The sequence below is a fragment of the Rattus norvegicus genome, chromosome 13 (assembly GCF_036323735.1).
Source record: "Rattus norvegicus strain BN/NHsdMcwi chromosome 13, GRCr8, whole genome shotgun sequence".
Classification (NCBI taxonomy): domain Eukaryota; kingdom Metazoa; phylum Chordata; class Mammalia; order Rodentia; family Muridae; genus Rattus; species Rattus norvegicus.
Window position 1 is genome coordinate 12,540,969 of NC_086031.1, and position 20,039 is coordinate 12,561,007.

Sequence of the window (20,039 nt, forward strand, 5' to 3'; positions counted from 1 at the left end):
TTCAATGCAATCTCCATCAAAATTCCAACTCAATTCTTCATGTGCTTAGAGCAGTTTGCAAATTCATTTGGACTAACTAAAAACCCAGGACAGTGTCAACTATACTCAACTATAAAAGAACTTCTGGAGGAATCACCATCCCTGACTTCAAGCAGTATTACAGAGCAATAGTAACCAAAACTGTATGGTATTGGTACTGAGACAGACATGTAGATCAGTGGGAAAGAATTGAAGACCCAGAAATGAACCCACACATCTATGGTCACTTGATCTTTGACAAAGGACTTAAAAGCATCCCATGGAAAAAAAAGATTACATTTTGAACAAATGGTGCTGGTTCAACTGGAGGTGAACAATATGAAGAATGCAAATCAATCCATTCTTATCTCCTTGTACAAAACTTAAGTCCAATTGGATCAAGGCCATCCACATCAAACCAGATACATTCAAACTCATAGAAGAAAAAGTGGGGAAGCGTCTCAATCACATGGGGACTGGGGAAAATTTTCTGAACAAAACACCAATGTCTTATGCTCCAAGATAAAGAATCTACAAATGGGTGAAGGACACTGTCATTAGGACAAAATAGCAACCAACAAATTGGGAAGAGATCTTTACCAGTCCCAAAGAACTCAAGAAGGTAGACTCCAGAGAACCAAATAACACTATTTGAAAATGTGGTGCAGAGCTAAACAAAGAATTCTCACCTGAGGAAAATAAAATCGCTGAGAAGTACCTAAAGAAAAAAAAAAACCTGAGATTCTACCTCACACAGTCATAATGGCCAAGATCACAACCTCATGTGTGGACAGATGCTGGCGAGGATTTGTTGAAAGAGGAACACTCCTCCATGGTTGGTGGGATTTCAAACTGTTACAACCATTCTTGAAATCAGTTTGGGAGTTCCTCAGAAAATTGGATATTGTACTACCTTCGGACCCAGCTATACCTCTCCTGGGCATACACCCAAAAGTTGCTCTAACGTACAACAAAGACATGTGTTTCCCTATGTTCATAGCAGCCTTATTTATAGTAGCCAGAAGCTGGCAAGAATTCAGATGCCCTTCAACAGAGAAATGGATACAGAAAATGTGGTGCATCTGCACAATAGAATACTGCTCAGCTATCAAAAACAACTTCATGAAATTCATAGGCAAATGGATTCAACTAGAAAATATTATCCGGAGTGAGGTAACCCATCACAGAAAAACTCACATGGTATGTGCTCTCTGATAAGTGGATATTAGCCCAAAGTTTGAATTATCCGAGATATAATCCACAGACTTCATGAAACTCAAGAAGAAGGATGACCAAAGTGCACAAGCTTCACTCCTTTTATTTTTTTTCTTATTGGATTTTCTTTCTTCTTCTTTATATTTCAAATGTTATTTCCTTTCCCCATTAACAGGACAAAAGGCCCCTGTCCCATCCCCCTCCCCTTTTCTATAAGTGTGTTCCAAAAGATGCTCCAATATACAACAAAGACACATGCTCCACTATGTTCATAGCAGCCTTATTTATAATAGCTTCACTCCTTCTTAAAAGGGGGAACAAATATATTCATAGAAGGGATGTGGAGGGAAAGTTTGGAGCAGAGACTGAAGGAACAGCTATTCAGAGCCTGCCCCCAGGTGACATATAGGTGTCTCCTGAGAAACATAGACAGAACATGTCAAATACAGAATTGAATGCTAGCAGCAAACCACTGAATTGAGAATAGGACTACACATTGGAGGAATTATAGAAAGGATTGAAAGTGCTGAAGGTGCTTGCAACCCCACAAAAACAACAATGCCAACCAACCAGATCTACCACGGACTAAACCACTACCTAAAACTGTACATGGACTGACCTGTGGCTCCAGCTGCATATGTAGCAGAGGATGGCCTTTTTGGGCACCAATGGAAGCAGAAGCCTTTGGTCCTGCCAAAGTTGGACCTCCAGTGTAAGGGAATGGAGCAGGGGTGGGAAAGGGGTAGATGGGGAGGGGAACACCCGTATAGAAGAAGGGGAGGGGATGGCATAAGGTGCTTATATCCAGGAAACTGGGAAAGGGAATAACATTTAAAATGTAAATAAAAAATCCAATAAAAGGAAAATAATAATTTATAGCCTTTCTTTAAAGTCTCAATCTTGATATGCAAGTTCTTGGGAATCAACATAATTCCATTACCTCCAAGTATAGCCATTGCAAACATGCTAGTTTTATACTAGACATTCCACTCAGTTCACCTAATTTGCAATAACAATAAAGTACTGTTGCTATCCTTCCCTGCACATGGTGGACACATCAACTTCAGAAAAATGATCTTGGCTTTGGTCAAGAGCCTGTCAAACTTTACATGGAAGAGATAGATTGAAATAATATATGGCCCTGGGCAATACTCCAGACGATTCCCAGCCCTGAGTCTATGAGCTGAGCAATAATACTAAATAATTGAGGTTAATACTACAAAAAGTAGAATCTACTTTCTTCTGCTTCTTTCATACATACTTTATTATCCTGAGAAATATACCCATTCACTTATACTATTGACTCCTGACATCAATCTCCTTAACAACAAAGACAATGGGTTAGATGATGCTGCTAGAAGCAATTTGATATAGCATCTCTCATTTGACCCTAGTATAGGGTGAGTTAATTTGGATGTTTTTACCTTGGATGGAATATGAATAAATTCTTAAAAGATATTACCTTCATTTCAAGCCTTATTTTATCATCAGGTTTTTAAACTAAGTGCAAATGCAGTGAATTGTGCAACCATGCTGATAGACTGGAAAAGACATCTTGATAGAGTTATAGCCAAGTGGAGTCTAAGAAGCATGTCCATTTCTGCTATATTTCATTCTGTAGTGAACCCCGTCCTAGAAATTACTATAACTTATTGAGTTTGTCTTGTTGAAATTGAAAAGGTAGAAAAATGTTGTTGAAGGTCATCTAAGTCTGTTCCTATATATTTCACTGTTTAGCATTCAATGCTAGGTACATTTGCAAATGTCATCTGGTTAAAAGTAATTAAGTCAATATTTTCATTTTTCTGTAATTCACTTGAACCATGAATTAATGGATGTGTGGGTGGATGGACGGATGGATGAATGAATGTTTTGCTTAGTTATTTCCATTTTTTCCTATTTAGTTGTTGTGATAAAATATCCCTGCAAAAGTAACAGGTAAGAAAAATGCTAGAAATTGAAGTAACTCCTTACTTCTACAATCACTAACAGAGAAAGTATGAATGTCTAAATATTTGCTCTCAATTCTTCTCCAATTTTATACACAGGAACCAACTAAAAACCTGTAGTTTCTTTAGAGAAATGCCTTTATGTCTGTACCCCTGAATAAGTCTAGGATTCTCTCTTATCCCATAGTCTTCTTTAGCTCCCTTGGTGCCAGCACTGAATTGGCCACATACAACCCCCATTTAAAAAAATTCATGCATTTATGATTTTTCTATTACTATGTTTCATCTTTATGCCTCTCTCTCTGTCTCTCTCTCTTTCTCTTTTTTAACACATTCATTCCTTCCATCCTCTCTTTTTTTCTATCTTCATTCAGGAATTTGTTAACTTTATGAAGGACTTTGCATAATAAGTAAATAGCATAAGAACATCACTTTTTGTCATAATAAATATTATTTGTTAATTTTACAGATGTAGAATTCCATAGGAGACAAGACTCTGGGATGTATGAGAGAGAGTTTCTAGATTATGTTCATTGAGATCAAAAGATCTACCCTAACTGTGGATGAATCCTTTTCCGTTGGCTTTCTTGGACTGAATCAAAAGGGGGTAGAGAGAGAGAGAGAGAGAGAGAGAGAGAGAGAGAGAGAGAGAGAGAGAGAGAGAGAGAGAGAGAGAGAGGTAGATTGTGACACAGAAGACAGAGAGACAAAGAGAAAGAGAGAGAGACCAAAGCACCAGCATGCATCTTCCTCTGCTTCCTGAGTAGGGTTGCAATGAAAGCAGCTGCCTCATGTGCCTGCATGAAATAAAGAAAGGGAAGGAGGGAACAGTAGAAATGAGACTCATAGACTTATTTTCACAAGTGTTCACTGTACAAGTGCAGCATTTCCGGAAATATGCCACATCCAACTATGAAGGAGTGAGACTTTTCTGTTGCTCTTCTCTGCACACAGGCCTGAGGTGTGCAGGAAACAGAACTATCAGTCTTGAACATTATTTCCATAAGGAAATTATGTCCTTATGCCAGATATTTTTCTATCAAATTCTCATCTAGAATGCTAATACACAGTACAAGGGTGAATTAGAAGTACAGATGTCCAGTACTCACATAGCAGGTTAGAGATTTAACATTGCAGCCACCAGTAATCCTGTCACTCTGGAGACAAAGACAACATGCTCCAAGGGACAAGCTGGCTACCTCCACTAGCCAAGTCATGGGTTCAACAAGAGACCTTGACTCAGTAATGAAATACAATATTAGCAAGGAATATTTTTGATATCATCTTCTGTCCTCAACATGTATGCCCATATTTATAAGAATAGTCACATACAAATTTGCTCCTGTATATGCAAACATGCATTCAAACTAGATATATACACAAACACACAAATGCACACATACAGACAATAATTAAACAGTTAATAATCCCAAAGGTGAGATTATATTTCAGCTACATATTATACTTTAAAAGCTATATTCCATAAAATATCATGTATTCTGCTAAGTCAGTGAATGCACTGGACAACATGTCAATATTATAAATGTCCCTAACTATCATAGTGACAAAATACTGTTGAGTTAGGATATTAATTCTGAGACTCCATCAAGAAACGAATCATCAGTCAGCACTTTTCATGGTATAAAATTGTAGAAACAAGGCAGTGATGGGAGCTCCATTCTATTTTATAAGATGCAGTTTGTGCTTGGTATACAGTAGGCACTCATGTTCACAGTACAGATCTGTAGATATGAGTAGTTGGCTTAAGTCACTGCCTTTACATTGCTCACTGATAGATTTGAATTTAGAATTGTAAGTTGAATAAGCCCTTTCTTCCCTGTGGCTTTTGTTGGGATATTTTACCACAATAAATGGACAGCAAACTAGGGGAATGACTAAGCAAAACATTCATTCATTCATTCATTCATTCATTACTTTGATGAATTAAACAAAAATGAAAGTGTTGGGACTAAAATTGCTATTGGCCTGATGACATTTGCAAATGTACCTGTCATTGAATGCTAAAGAGAGAGATATAAAGCAGCAGACTAAAATGACTTCCAACAGCATTTTCCTCCTTCATGTTCATCAAAGCAAACTCAATAAGTCACAGTAATTTTTAAGATAGGATTCACTGGAGAGAAGGATAACAGAATTGGGCATGCTCCTTAGACTGACCTTAGCAACAACTCTTTTAAGATCTTTCTTCCAGTTCCATCTATATGTTGTAGATTGCCCTGGTGCTGTTTGTATTTTGATGTTAATTCCACCTCCCCAAGAGGGGCTGCCTGGGACAAGGAGTTACTCAAGTTACTTCAAATGAACCTTCTCTCCATTTTAACTGGCAAAATAAAATGCTAGAGCTAGTGATTGGACAGTGGAAGAGAAGTGAAGCTAAAAGATTTTGGGGGAGAGAATGAGATAGAGTAAAGGGAAAAAATAATGAAAGGAAGGAGAGAAAGGGAGACTGAAGAGGAGGAGGTGGAAGGCAAATGAAGCACATGGCCTAGAGAAACTGTCATGTATAATGGAGCTCATAGCTGGGGAATGTAGTAGTGTAGTGGTAGATTTGACCAACCTATGAACACAGCTTGTATTTAAATTAATTGAGTTGTGTTTTCCTTGCACAGGCTTATATAAGTTGGAGATTTACATCAACATCATATACTTCAGAACTCACTGCATCTGTGGTCAACTTATACGTCTGGCAATAATAATTTGAAACAAACCACTGCTGCTTCTCTTCACTTTAACTTGCAAAAAGTTCATCTTATCTTTGTTGTTGTGATAATTGCATTGTGAGCCTGTAGATCCTGCTTCAGCCAGAAAGATTCATAAATACTTCCTGAAGATAAATTAGAATTTCATAATAGAGTTTTACTTATAAAAATTTTGGAATACTTGAAATGATTCTACCAAAAAGAAGATACTAAATTTTGATGACTATTAGACCTCCTACAAGAAATAAAATATGATGTTTAAATAGACTAAGGAAGCAAAATAAATTTAATGTTTTCCAATGGTAAGTACTATTACTTGAAGGAGTTACTCATTAAATAAAGGACCCATAATCATATGAATGTTTTAAATCACTCAATCTTAGTTCCGCTGGATCTGTAAAACACAGCTAGTGAAGATACATGTATGGTGGATGATGAAATGAAAATATGATGTGCTTATATTCTAGAATCTCTTTTCATTTATCAACTATGTGTGCAGTGATAATATTTGCAGATTCAAAAATTTTATTAGTCTAAATATAATGGAAGCAAATAAGAAATGTATGTAGAATGGAGATAGAGTTTCATGCCTGGTGGTGAGCTAAAAAAAGTGCCAGTGTTGGTAGAAATAAAAAGTGGAAAAAGATATGTAGAATAGATATTCTATAACTTACAGCTATGTTTAAGGCTCCAACTTGAAGTTTTACAAAGAAAAATACCTTTAGCTTTTTCAGGATTATGTTATATCAACATTTAAAACCCCAACTTGTGTTTAAAGCTCTGCTTTAACAGCTCTATAACACATTGTTCAAATTATTGTTTTCTAAATTACAGTGAGAAGAGTGGCTTTACTTTCAGACTTGGAGTATAATATCTAAAATATTCTCCTGTTACTCACACCAGCTCATAAGCTCGCATATACATAAAGTACACATATTCACACATACATATGAGATCCATGAAAAGCAGTAACATTTCCTAGTTCATATTTCTGTCCTGACTATCAGACAAGGATGCCTGAATAGAATTCCCTTATCCATGCCTATTGATGGAGGAAATGAAGGAGGGAGAAGAGAAAAAGAGATAGAGAAATAAAGGATAGAACAAATTCAGACCACATTTTCTGGATCTATCCATTCTTATTACTATCAATGGCTATCTTTTCAGAGAATATATTGATACTAGTGCTCACTGACAGAATGAGCAGCTGAAGACATCTGCCCAGAGACCAAGTTGCTTCTCTTTATATAATCAAGGCAACCCTTACTCAATGGTGTGTTTTTACAGAATATCAAAATATGCTAAATTTTAAATGAGTGCTATAACTCATTTGATGAGTACTCGCTTACTAAACACGATGCTCTAGGTTTGGTCACAAGTACTGTATAGACTATATATGGTGGTGAAAAATCTGCAATCCCAGTATTCTTCCAATTGGAGGTTATGCACAACTGCAATCCCAGAACATCAATTATTAGTTAAGAAAATGCTCTACTCTCTTACTTACAGTACATATATATGGAGGCATTTTTTTCAATGGAGTATCCCTCTTTCAAATGACTATAGCTTGGGTCATTATGACATAGAACCAAGATAACACATGGCCCAATATTTTCTAGTGAAGACTAAAGTAAATTGTTTTAGTCAAACTATTTGTTTACACTGTTAACTATAGTTATCAGGAGTCAAGAATCACTAAGAAGTGTGATAAACTCTATGCCTATACTGTAAACTTATTTTACAGTCATCAAAAAATCACGTCTGAAAATAACAAACACAATGAGAAGAAATGATAAAGGCTCTTTTAGTAAAATAGAACCTGAGAAGGCCCCTACAATTGTGAAAGGGTAGCACAAACTTTATTGTGGAATATACAGTTTATAAAATTAAATTTATGGGTAATATAACACAACTTTTTTTTTCTTTTCTTTTTTTTCTTGTCTGAGTTCAATTTATTGAGAGCTTACTTTGTCCTGGCTAGATGAATTGGGACCCAGAACAAGGCAGAATAACAAGGATTCTGTTCCAACAAATTAGTCAGCAATTTCACAAACTGGTGCTAGAGACTCAGTGGCAAAGCATTTGCCCAGTGATGGCTGTGGCTGAGCAGAGAGCCTCCCAGAGAGGCATTGAGGCATGGCTCCACAGCAGAGCTATTTTTCTCCCCTTCATGAGGCCCTGGGTTCCATTCCCAGGACAGCAAAAGGAAAAGCAAGGAAGAAGCCTTGCTGAGCTACATCCTCCTCCACCAGGGTTATAACACTACATTTTAATTGTTTCCTCATTGGGAAACACTTTGAGCCATGTTGTAGGTATTTAGCATGAAATGTAATCTATGACATCTCTTACCTATGAAGAGCTGGCTACTCAATTGAAGCAAAAAATTGCTTTGATCTGAGACCTCCCTCTTATTCTTTGGAAGGTTGTCCACCTGCAATAAGGTCTCCTTGATGTTTCTCTCAGCCTGTATATAGTGCCATTGGTTGTCATTCAGAGGATATGGGGACTGTACAAGAAGCTCAATAGGACTGTTCCCAACATCAATGGCAAATATGACTTCAGAGGGAGCTGCAGTTAAAAAAAAAAGAAAAGAAGAATAAAATCCATTACTCCATTGTCAGTGGCACATTGCATTGCAGGCAAAAGTACATTAAGAATGTTTAGTGAAAGGCATAATATATCTCCATCAATGTGAAGAGGACATTTCTGAGCTCCTGTAGCACTGGATCACTATCAGCATTACCAAAGTCTAAATACTAAGAACGTGTTTGCCCTTTATACTCTGTCTTCAGTGGTTTCTAATTGTTCAACACAGAAGGACCTGGAGCATCTGTGCCCGTCTGAAGCTCTGCTGAAATTGTGGGTTCTTTGTCTATCCTGATTTTACCTGTGTTTTTTTTTTCACTATACATGGGGTTAACTATGTATCTCTAACATGTAAAGAGGAGATTCATGTCCTCAGAACAACAGTACCATTTGTTATGATATTTAATTAGAGTTTATCTAGATTGTATGAATTGAGGTAAGGTGATCAGCTAAATATGAATAATGCCATTCCTGGGCAAAGGGCCAAACCAAGGACCAGGCAAAGGACCAGAACAAAGGACCAAAAATATTTTCAACAAAACCATAGAACAAAACAGGAACATAGATGAAAGAGATATCTGTGAACATACAATAAACTTATGAACTCTAACTATATTGGAGCAGAAAAGAAAATCCTCTGCCATATAATAGTCAAAACACTAAATCTCTAGAACAAAGAAAGAATATTAAAATTGCATGAAAGAAAAAGCCCATCTAGCATATAAAGGTAGACATATCAGAATTACAACAGACAGATCAACAGAGACTCTGAAAGCTAGAAGGGCCTGGATAAATATCACATAGTGAAAAAAAAAAATAAAGCAACAACAACAACAAAACTTCTCAATAACTGTAGATGGAGAAAATAAGATATTCTCAAACGAAACCAAATTTGAACAATATCTATCCTCAAATTAGGCCCTAAACAACATACTTGAAAGAAACTCCAATCCAAGAAAGCACAGGATATAAAAAAAATCACATACCAGTGAAAACAAAATAAAGAAAACACACAGACAGACACACACACACACACACACACACACACACACCACCACCACCACCACCACCACCACCACCACCACCAACACCACTATTACCAAGTACATCAAAATAAGAGGAATTAACAATCACTGGTCATTAATATAACTCAACATCAATGGACTCAATTATCCACTAAAAAGATATAGGCTAAAAAGACACAGGCTAAGGAAATGGATAAAAAAGTAGGAACCATCAAGCAGCTGCAAACAAGAAACACATCTCAGAAACATACACAGAAATTATCTCAGAGTAAAGGAAGGCCTAGAAAAACATTTTGCAAACAAACACACCCAAGAAGCAATCTGGAATTCACAGATTGCTAATATCTAATATATTACCTCAATTCCCAGATACACCATTTCTGGGAATATACCCAGAAGATACCCCATTATACCGCATTGACACTTGCTCAACTATATTCATAGTAGTTTTTTTCATAATAGCTAGAAACTTGAAAAGACCTAAATGTCCCTCAAATGAAAAATAGATGAAGAAACCATGATACATTTACACAGTGGAATGCTATTCAGCTTATAGCTGAATAAAAATAAGGACATCATGAAATTTGCAAGTAAATTGATGGAACTTGAGAATATCATTCTGAGAGAGGTATTACAGACCCAGAAATACATGTATGGTATGTACTAACTAAAGATTGGACATTAACCATAAAGGGCAGGATAACTATATTATAAGCAACAGACCAGGGGAAAAAAAAAGAAAACAATAACAACAACAACAAAACAACAACAAAAAAGAAACCTAAGAAGTAAAGGATAATGTATGAATCTTACTCAGAAGGGGAAACAAAATAGTTATCAGAGGTAGATGAAGAGGAGAAACTTGTTGGGGCAGGGGGTGAGGCATAGTATGGGGATGATGATCAAGTGTCAGGGAAGCGGTGTACCAGAGGACTTGAAGGTAGAACAGAACTCAGTGGATCAGGGAGTATCTCTGAAACAAGTTGGAGACAGGGAAAAGGGGAGGCTACAGAGAGTCAATGTGAATGACCTTTCTTGAGATTCCTTCCATCTCGGTATATAGAGACTGAAGTGACCACTTCCTATAAACAGGCAAGACATTGGAAGTAGTAGGACCTCATCCCTCCTACAAAACTATCAACCCAAAATTAGTCCTCCCTGAAAGATTCTCAAGGATGACGGCGAATAGACTGTGGGAACAGCCAATGAACGACTGACTCAACATGAAACCCACCCCATGTGAGAAAGCCAATCTCTGATACTATTAATGATATTCTTTTATGCATGCACCCAGGAACCTAGCATAATTTTCACCTGAGATGCTTCACTCTGCAGTGGATGGAAGCAGCTATGGATGTTCATAGACAAACATTAGACAGAGTTCAGGAGACTTGTGGAAGAGTGGGGGAGAAAATTGAGCCAGCCACAAGAGTCAAGGACATCTACAGAAGACTTATAGAGTCAACTAACATGAACCCAAGGGAGTCTCACAGAGGCAACCAAAGAGCACGCAGGTTGTGGACTTAGCCCCCTCCTGCATATTTGTAGTAGATGTGCAGCTTGGACTACCTGTGGGAGCCCTAAAAATTAGTGTGGGTACTGTCTCTGACTCTGTTGCCTGCCATTGGACCCCCTTCCCATACTGGATTTAACTTCCATTTAGAGTGGAGGTTTTAGTGTTGCTGGGACTAGATGTCCTAGAGTGAGGTGATACCCTAGGAGGTTTCAGATTCTCTTAGTAGAAGGAGAGAGCTAATGAGGAGAAATATTTGTAAGGACATGTTCGGGAGGATAGGAGAGAGGGCGCTATGATTAGAATATAATGTGAATAGAAATTAACTATGGAAAGAAAATCTACATAACTATGGAAAGAAAATACATAACTATGGAATAGAAAATCTTCTTCTCCTATTATTTATATTCCCAGTATTAAAAATGGGTCATAAGAATTAATATCAAGTTACTTAACCCACTGAGCCATGTTCTTGGCCCAGAAACTTTTTACTTAAATGAAACACTTTTTTCAACAGCAACAGAAGATGTTAGTACCTTAGAAGAATTATATTTGATTCCCATGATGATCTGTTTCTGACAATACTCAGAGTTGATGTGTCAAACTACAGTTTTTTACTTTTTCTAAGGTCTTAGTGGGATCTAGTGCCTTTGTCAGATAGGCATGGCACTGGAACAAACTATGCATGTTTTTCTTCTGGGTCATAGTCACTCAGAAGAAGGTACAAAGGTGAGCTGTATATCAACAAGACCATTTGAATAACAGGTGAGAACAGATTTCCTTTCAGGGGCAGATCTAGTTTTAGACTAAAGGAGCATCTTAGAAGTGTCAGAAGAGGAAGAAAATTAGGTAAAGTAAGCCCCATGTCCTCTGCATACTGTATTATAACCACTACCAATACATTCTCATGCTTATGTGTGCCAGTAAAAAGTGAGCTTTATAGTGAGCCCAACGAATCACATGAACATTTGAGACCACTAATTCTGCAATGTACAAGTAAGTAATAAATATGTGAAAACATATACCATCAGAGGTAGATGGTGGAAAGAGAAACATATATATACAATGTACAATAAATATACTATTTGTGTGTGTGTGTGTGTGTGTGTGTGTGTGTGTGTGTGTGTAAAATGTGCATACTAGGTCCAATAATCTAGGCTTTTTTCATGATGTCTTGTTGCCACACACTTGGAGATGGCTTAATCAGTAAAGTACTGGCCTTACAAGCATAAGTATCTGAGATTGATCCTTAGTATCCACATGAAAGGGCCAGATATAGTACAGACTTTCCAGTGACAGCACTAGGGAGGTAGACACAAGAGGATCTCTGAAGCATACTGGAAGCAAATCTAGCTACCAAATCATGCACACACACACACACACACACACACACACACACACACACACACACACACCTTGAAAAAAATGCTGTTTTGAATAACAAAATGTGTACTCTTTGGGGATGGGACTGTATGTATTCTGAATCACTGCATCTCTTATAGGACTCTTCCTTTCCATGTAGTTGGCCTGTAGGGTTTCTTGTTCTGAACTCTTCAGCATAAAAACTTAATCTGCTTTAATGAGTAATGTGATCAGATCTCTAGCTAACAAGAGATCATTCTTGTTAAAGAAGATGGTGACATCTTTAAGATTTTTCCCTTCATTGAAGTTGTAACAGCAATAGTATTAAAGAATTTAGTAAATATAAGACCCTACAGTTCTTGGATTTTATATTTCTTATATATTTACTTATTTTCTGTTGACAGAGACTGAACTCTGGGTCACGTATATGATATTCCTTCATGCTACTACTGAACTACATCCAGACTTACACTTAAGATTAATACCAAATATCTGTATTCAAGCAATATTTCACAATATGATGATAGTAAATAAAAACAAATACATGATAATTTTTACTTTAAGTGTAATACTCATTTGAATTTAAAAGGTTGTACAGTGCAAAAGGAATTGTGCATTTCTTCATAATGCAAACAATTAGAACACTGATCTGTAATGAATTTAGTCACTACTAACTTGTGATAAAAAAACAAAACATTAAATGTGGGTCTAATGAATAAAAATGCTGCACGGTTTGTTTTTTATTATTATTAAACATACACTAATATTATTTTTGTCTTCATGATGGAATGATTGGTATTTAAACTGCTTTTCAGAGCCTTATCAAGTTAGGTATGAAAGATTTTTATTTGAAAATAAAATCACAAGCTCTTCCTCCTTCAATAGCTGGAGTCCTTGTACTATGACAAAATCAAAAGTAACATTGACACACTTTCTTTCCTGTGTGTAGTCTGAAACCACAAAAGAAACACTTAGCTGCTGACCCATCTGCTCAATCAATACCCATTCAAATCTTTGCACAATGCTCTCCTGTAAATGGACTCGTCTCCTTTTGATGATCTCCCAAATTTCCAATATCTGTGGCTAAAACATTTGCTTAGCTTTTAAAGGTATTATATCACTGGGATATAATCAATCTTCTGAGTGACAGATTTGGAGAATATCTACATAACAAAGGGGAGAGGGATACTCAAGGATAAGCTCATGCAGCTGTGGCAAGAGAAGAGTAAAAACAAGTTAGGGTACAGGTAATGGAGACCATTCAATTCAAGGAACACAACTTCAACAGTGAGAGAGGATAAAATATGTTTAATGTTACTTTTGATTATTTTGTCTGTGTGTATACCCATTCATGTATCTGCTGGTCTACAGGTGTTCAGGGGAATTCATTCATGTGTGTGATATTCATGGAGCGGCTAGTGGATAACCTTGGTGTCACTACTCAGGATGCCTCTCAACTTTCTTTTGTGAGGCAGAGATTTTAACTGGCTAAAAACTCTTTTTCTCATCCAAACTGGGATTATATTCACACAACACTATAATACATATTTTTTTTTGATTTCTCACATGAGTACTGGGGATAAAATTCCATTTCTCCTAGTTTTAGACTAAGCTCTTTACTGATTGAGCTCTCTCCAAAGCCCTTTGTACTTGTTTATTGTTTTACAATCAGCATTCTATAGTGACTGTAAGAAATGTTAATGATATAACACTCTACACTTATCAAAGGCACATATGCACACACACACCAAGAAGTCACTATTAATTTTAACAAAATATTAGTGATCCTTAAATAAATAAATTTGATGAATTAACACTTAGTAAAAAATATACCCTGGAGAAGAATTAAAAGGAACAACTGCATAGGCTCCACTGACTCCATGAAAAGTGTGCTTGTTTGTAAGAGTAAGAAAGCATTTTTCCCTTTCATCTATTTTTTCCATTACTCTCTTAAATCTGAATGTATACAAACATAAGTGTTAGCAATAGAATCAAGAGAATTCAAGCTACTGAAAACCCTTGATAATTTTCTATCAAGCAGGAAAAAATCTATGATGAATTCTGTATTAATATATTTTCTGGAAAGATTTTTTATTATTTAGATATTTTGAAATCTTTGGATTGATCCTGGCAAAGACAGATATAAAGAGTGTTATAATCTTTTAAAGTCTATTAAAAAATGATTTGCTTTACCAAACATGTCCTTGTGTTGAAAAAAATCTTCCTAAAACATTTGAATATCTATTATGTTTTATGAAAAACAAAACTTATTGAAAATGAATAAAATATGAAAAATATTATCTTCTCAGTGTAATAGAAAATAAATAGGCTCAAATAATTTCTAGTCTCATTTGAACATGAACAAGTATGGGGAACCAACTTTAATGAAGTCATTGACAAGTTTTCAGAAATACAAATTTATAGACAGACTTTTAAAGTTATTGTTACTGAAACAGAGAAAATACATTTTCCCATTTTAATAAAGATTAATTAATCATATTTTTGTTCCTTGCATGTATTTTTCTTAACATGCTGACATACAATGTCTCACAGTAGAAAGTTGTCTGATCCATATTTCTTCAGTGTTCATGTGGCTTCATGATCATTATTTTGCAGTTGTCAGAGATGGTGTAGGGATATTACAAAGGTATAAATCATGCATCTAAACTTACAAACACATTACTGCTGGTAAGAAAAAAAAGATTCAGCATGACTTTTCACTGACTAGTTACAATCTTCTATTGGTGGGCTATGAGAAATTGGATGTGCGTGAGCATGCATGCGTGTGTGTGTGTGTGTGTGTGTGTGTGTGTGTGTGTGTGTCTGTGTGTGTGTGTGTGTGTGTGTGTGATTGTGTATTTGGGATTGGGAGGGGTGGGAGATGAGAGGGTTTTGCCTAGTCATGAATGCCAGAAGTTGATGCCCAAGTCCCTCTTCATTTACTCTCTATCTCATTCTTTGGAACAGAGTCTCTGCTGAACCTGGGGCTCACCAAATTTGCTAGATGAACAGCACTGCTCTGCCTGTCTGTGCCTCCTTCATCATGGTTAATTTTTGGCTATGGTGCTTAGGTTCTGGGGAACTGAACTTATGTCTTCATGCTTGGATGAAAGTCATTTATTGAGCTATTTTCCCAGATCACAAAACAAACAAACACCCCCCACAACCCCCCCACCAAAACAAAAACAAACAAACAAAAAATGACTTCTGAAATATAGAAACAATAGTAAAGTAGATCCTGAATATAAATAGAGTGGTCAATAGTAGTCATCTCTGTTTCTCATAGTGTATGTTGTTGGAGTGTCACAGCTAAAAGTGACAGCTAAATAAATGACTATGTCTTAATAAATAATGCAGCCTGCAAAATGTATACATGACTATGCTTGGAATGCCCATATCCTGATGAAACAATTACCAACTCTCATAGAACGTAATGACTCATAACACACTAGCTGCCTATGACAGAGTAAGTGGTATTTTTTCTGATAGCCAGTGAAATTAACTTGCTGCTAAAAACTGTGTTTTTGGCTGGTAGCAGAGATAAAGTAAAACTCCATAAATCACTGACATTAGGCTAATAAATAATGGCACTTACAGCTCATTTCAAGTCGGAGGAAACCTTTAATGCCAAGGTTTTCTAGGAAAATGCCAGATAAAGCAGTGGTTTTAAAAAAGAAGGAAATATCAGCGCTGAATTCCACATGGAAGGCAGAAAAGTGGAGGTAAGACGCTTCGGTAGAAAATGAGACGGCGTTCCAGAAGTGTCCTGTGAAGCACAGAGACCTAAAACATGATTGGTTTATCTCCAATGAGCTGTGTAAAAATAAATGGGTTGTGGGTAAGTTTCCAGACTAGGAAACTGAATGGAAAAGGGAAAGGGAAACATCAGAAGGAGATGGTGGTGTGGGTGTGCAGGGGGGTGGGGGATTACTCACGGTCACCATAGCAACGCAAGGGGCCAATTCTCCAAGCTGCTTCTGAGTTTGTTCTGTTGCTGTTAGTGATAATTATCTGAGTTACAGGCAAATGATCTTTGGAGGAAAGAAAACCAGTATTGCTTGCTCTGCAAAACATAAATTTAGGGAGAGAAAAGAAGGGTAAAATGTACATTATCTACAGTTTCTGTGTAAAGACCTCTATTTTATAAATGGACTCAGTTTGCATGCAGGCTGGTTATAGTTGGAAGGAGCTTAACAGAGGCCTTTTATTTCCAGCAAGTGAGAATACTTGGCATACTAGTAACATAGGCCATGGCCTGTAACCAAAAACCATAGGGTTTTATATCTTCCCTAAATGTGTTTTCAGGAGCACAGGTAGTTTACAAATATCATAGTGCTGATTGTGGCCAAGAGGACCCAAATCCTCACTGCAATATTTATGTGGCATGAAACAACACTTCACTTTGCTATAAAAGAAGATCTACTATCTAAGGAACTAACTTAAAAACAGACATCATAAATCCTTATCAATACTCACTTAGAGGACCCTGCTGACCCACACACAGATTTTAATGAGCTTTGAATGTTTCCTATCACCTTTTAAATTGTATTTAAATGAACCTCTATAGTTAACTGGCTCCTTTTTGCTTTGTTCTTTAGAAAAATCTTTTTTTCTGGCTTTATTCTTGATAACTATGCCAAAAAGGATTTACAGTTTTCTTTTAATAGGAATAAAAGACAAAGCCAATGTTTCCTCCTCCTTTAAACTTCTCTGTGGTATCAATGTAAAGATGTTAACACTTCTCAAAGCATTACATTTGGAAGTAAAAACCTGGTGGTGTTTTGTTATGGATATAGCTCTACCAGTTTATGAGGATGGAGACCTGAATCTGGATATGCTAAATTTGGACACTGTGATATCTTTTCTATATCACTTGATGACCCTGTATCAGCATATTGGCATAGTAAGTATAAAAAAAAGAGAACTCTTCCAAATGACATAGAAAATTTTATATTTGATTTGAGCATATAACTCACATTAACAGGAAAAATACCTTGTTATTTTAAATTTTCAAAAATTGCTTTATTTTATGTTAAATTATTTTATTTATTTATATTCCCAAAGTTGCCCCCTTCCCTGTCCCTTTCCCCCCACTTCTTCACTGCCTATCTCCCCACCACTGAGTTTTTCCCCACCCACCTATCCACCCTCACCTCACCTCCAACATCTTTCTTCCCTGGCACATCAAATATACATAGGATTAATCACATCCTCTACCACTGAGGTCATACAAAGCAGTCCTTTGCTACATTTGTGCAGGCAGGACCAGCCAATGTATACTACTTGGTTTTGGATTAGTCTCAGGGAGTTCTGATTGATCTGGGTTAGTTGATACTGTTCTTCCTATGGGGTTGCAATCCTCTTCAGCTCCTTTGCTACTTCCTCTAACACTTCCATATTGGCTCTGACCACAATTGGCTTAGGTATCTCCATTAGTCTTAATCAATTTGGAATTGTATCTGGCTATTAAAAATTAGGACATTATGAAATTTGCAGGCAAATGGATGGAACTAGAAAATACCATCCTGACTGCGGTAAGCCTGACCCAAAAGGACATGAATGATATGTACTCACTGATAAATGGATAATAACCAAAATGTTCATAATACCCATCATACTACTCACAGATCTTAGGAAATTAAGAAGAAGGAAGGCCCAAGAAACAGTCTCACAACACCCAGAGTAACTGGGTCCACCAAGATCCAGGGATGCTCAACTCTCCACCAAGCCAGTGGCACAGTTTCTTCCAATCTGATCCAGTGCCCTGAGAAGACCTTGGGCACTGGCTCTGCAGCCAGTTCCCCAATACCCAGAGGAAACTAGACTCTTAGGTGCTCTAACATGCTTAGGAACATAGTTTGAATCTGTACCCAGAGCAGACCTGAGGCTGTGCATCCACTCTCAAAGCACTCACAGGGAGCCCAGCTCACGGGTGCTCTGAAATGCGCAGGATCACGTGATCACAGGATCACTGAGGAAGCTTAACTGACAGAATTTTGGATATAACCAGAAGTCCTGGACCTCTGACATACTCAAAATCATAGTTGAGGCCACAACATCTTTTCCAACACCCAGCATAACTGGTCGCCTCACAGAAACTAGGAAAATACAAACCCTATGCAACAAGAGGTGTGAGTTCCTTCTAGCTTGCACCAGTGTCTACTGCAAACCCAGGGTTCTGTCTCCGAACCCACTCCTGCAAGACCCTGAGAATGTTTGATTTCCAGGACCTCTGATATAATAGGGTCTTAGAAGCTTGGTCACACCAGGATTTCAGAATCCAAGAGGCAGCTTGACTCCCAGGAGCTATTATACACTCAGGATCACAGGATTATAGGATGTCAGAATCACAGAATAACAGAGGCAGTTGGACTCTGAGGATTCCTCACTCAACCAGGATTACAGGTGGGACAGGATACAGCCAGAGACACCAAGGGCAGGAAGAACTATTGATAACCTGATGGCAAGAAGCAAGCACAAGAGCATAAGCAAAAAAAGCAAAGGCTACTTGGCATCAACAGAACCAAGTTCTCCATTACATCGAGTCCTGGATAACCCCAGCACACCAGCAAAACAAGGTTTGGATTTAAAACCACATCTAATGATAATGATAGAGGACTTTAGAAAGGACATAAATAACTCTCTAAAGAGTCAGAAGGACACAGGCAGAAACCCTTAAAGAGGAAATGCAAAAATCCCTTAAAGAATTCCATGAAAACATAATCAAACAGGTGACAGAATTGAACAAAACAATCAGGGTTCTAAAAATGGAAATAGAAACAATAGAGACATCACAAAGGGAGATGACCCTGCAAATAGAAAACCTAGGAATAGATCAGGAGTCATAGATGCAATCATCACCAACAGAATGCAAGAGATAGAAGAGAGAATCTCAAGTCCAAAAAATATCACAGAAAACACTGACACAGCAGTCAAAGAAAATACAAATTGGAAAAAAAAATCCCAACCCAAAACATTCAGGAAATCTGGGACACAATGAGAAGGCCAAATCTAAGGATAATAGAGAGCAAAGATGCCCAATTTAAAGGATAAGGAAATATCTTCAAAAAACTTATAGAAGAAAACTTCCCTAACCTAAAGAAAGAGATGCCCGAGAACATACAAGACACCTACAGAACACAAAACAGACTAGACTAAAAAAGAAACTACTTCTGTCACATAATAATCCAATCACCAAATACACAAACAAAGAAAAATAAAAACAGTAAGGGAAAAAGGTCAAGTAACTTATAAAGGCAGGCCTAACAGAATTAGAGCAGACTTCTTACCAGAGACTATGAAAACCAGAAGATCTTGGGTAGATGTCATAGAGACATAAGAGAACACAAATGCCAGATCAGGCTAGTATCCCCAGCAAAACTCTCAATTAACATAGATGGTGAAACCAAAATATTCCATGACAAAACCAAATTTACACAATATATTTACACAAATTCCGCCCTACAAAGGATAATAGATGGAAACCTCCTACACAAAAAGTGAAACTATATCCTAGAAAAAGCAAGATATTAATCTTCTTTCAAGAATCTGTAAAGAAGACAGCCATACAAACAATTCCTCATCTACAACAAAAATATCAGGAAATAACAATCACTTTTCTGTAATATTATTTATAATATCAATGGAATCA

General features: G+C 37.0%; 1 protein-coding gene across 2 annotated transcripts in view; it reads right to left on the reverse strand.

Moving 5' to 3' along the window:
• Cntnap5bl1 (contactin associated protein family member 5B like 1) overlaps positions 1-20,039 on the reverse strand; it is a 1,004,796-nt gene that overhangs the window by 162,503 nt on the left and 822,254 nt on the right. For both annotated transcript variants that reach the window (NM_001329899.3, XM_063272228.1), the window contains 3 exon segments: positions 8,252-8,470; positions 15,984-16,154; positions 16,324-16,451. In NM_001329899.3, coding sequence (NP_001316828.2) covers positions 8,252-8,470; positions 15,984-16,154; positions 16,324-16,451 — 518 coding nt within the window.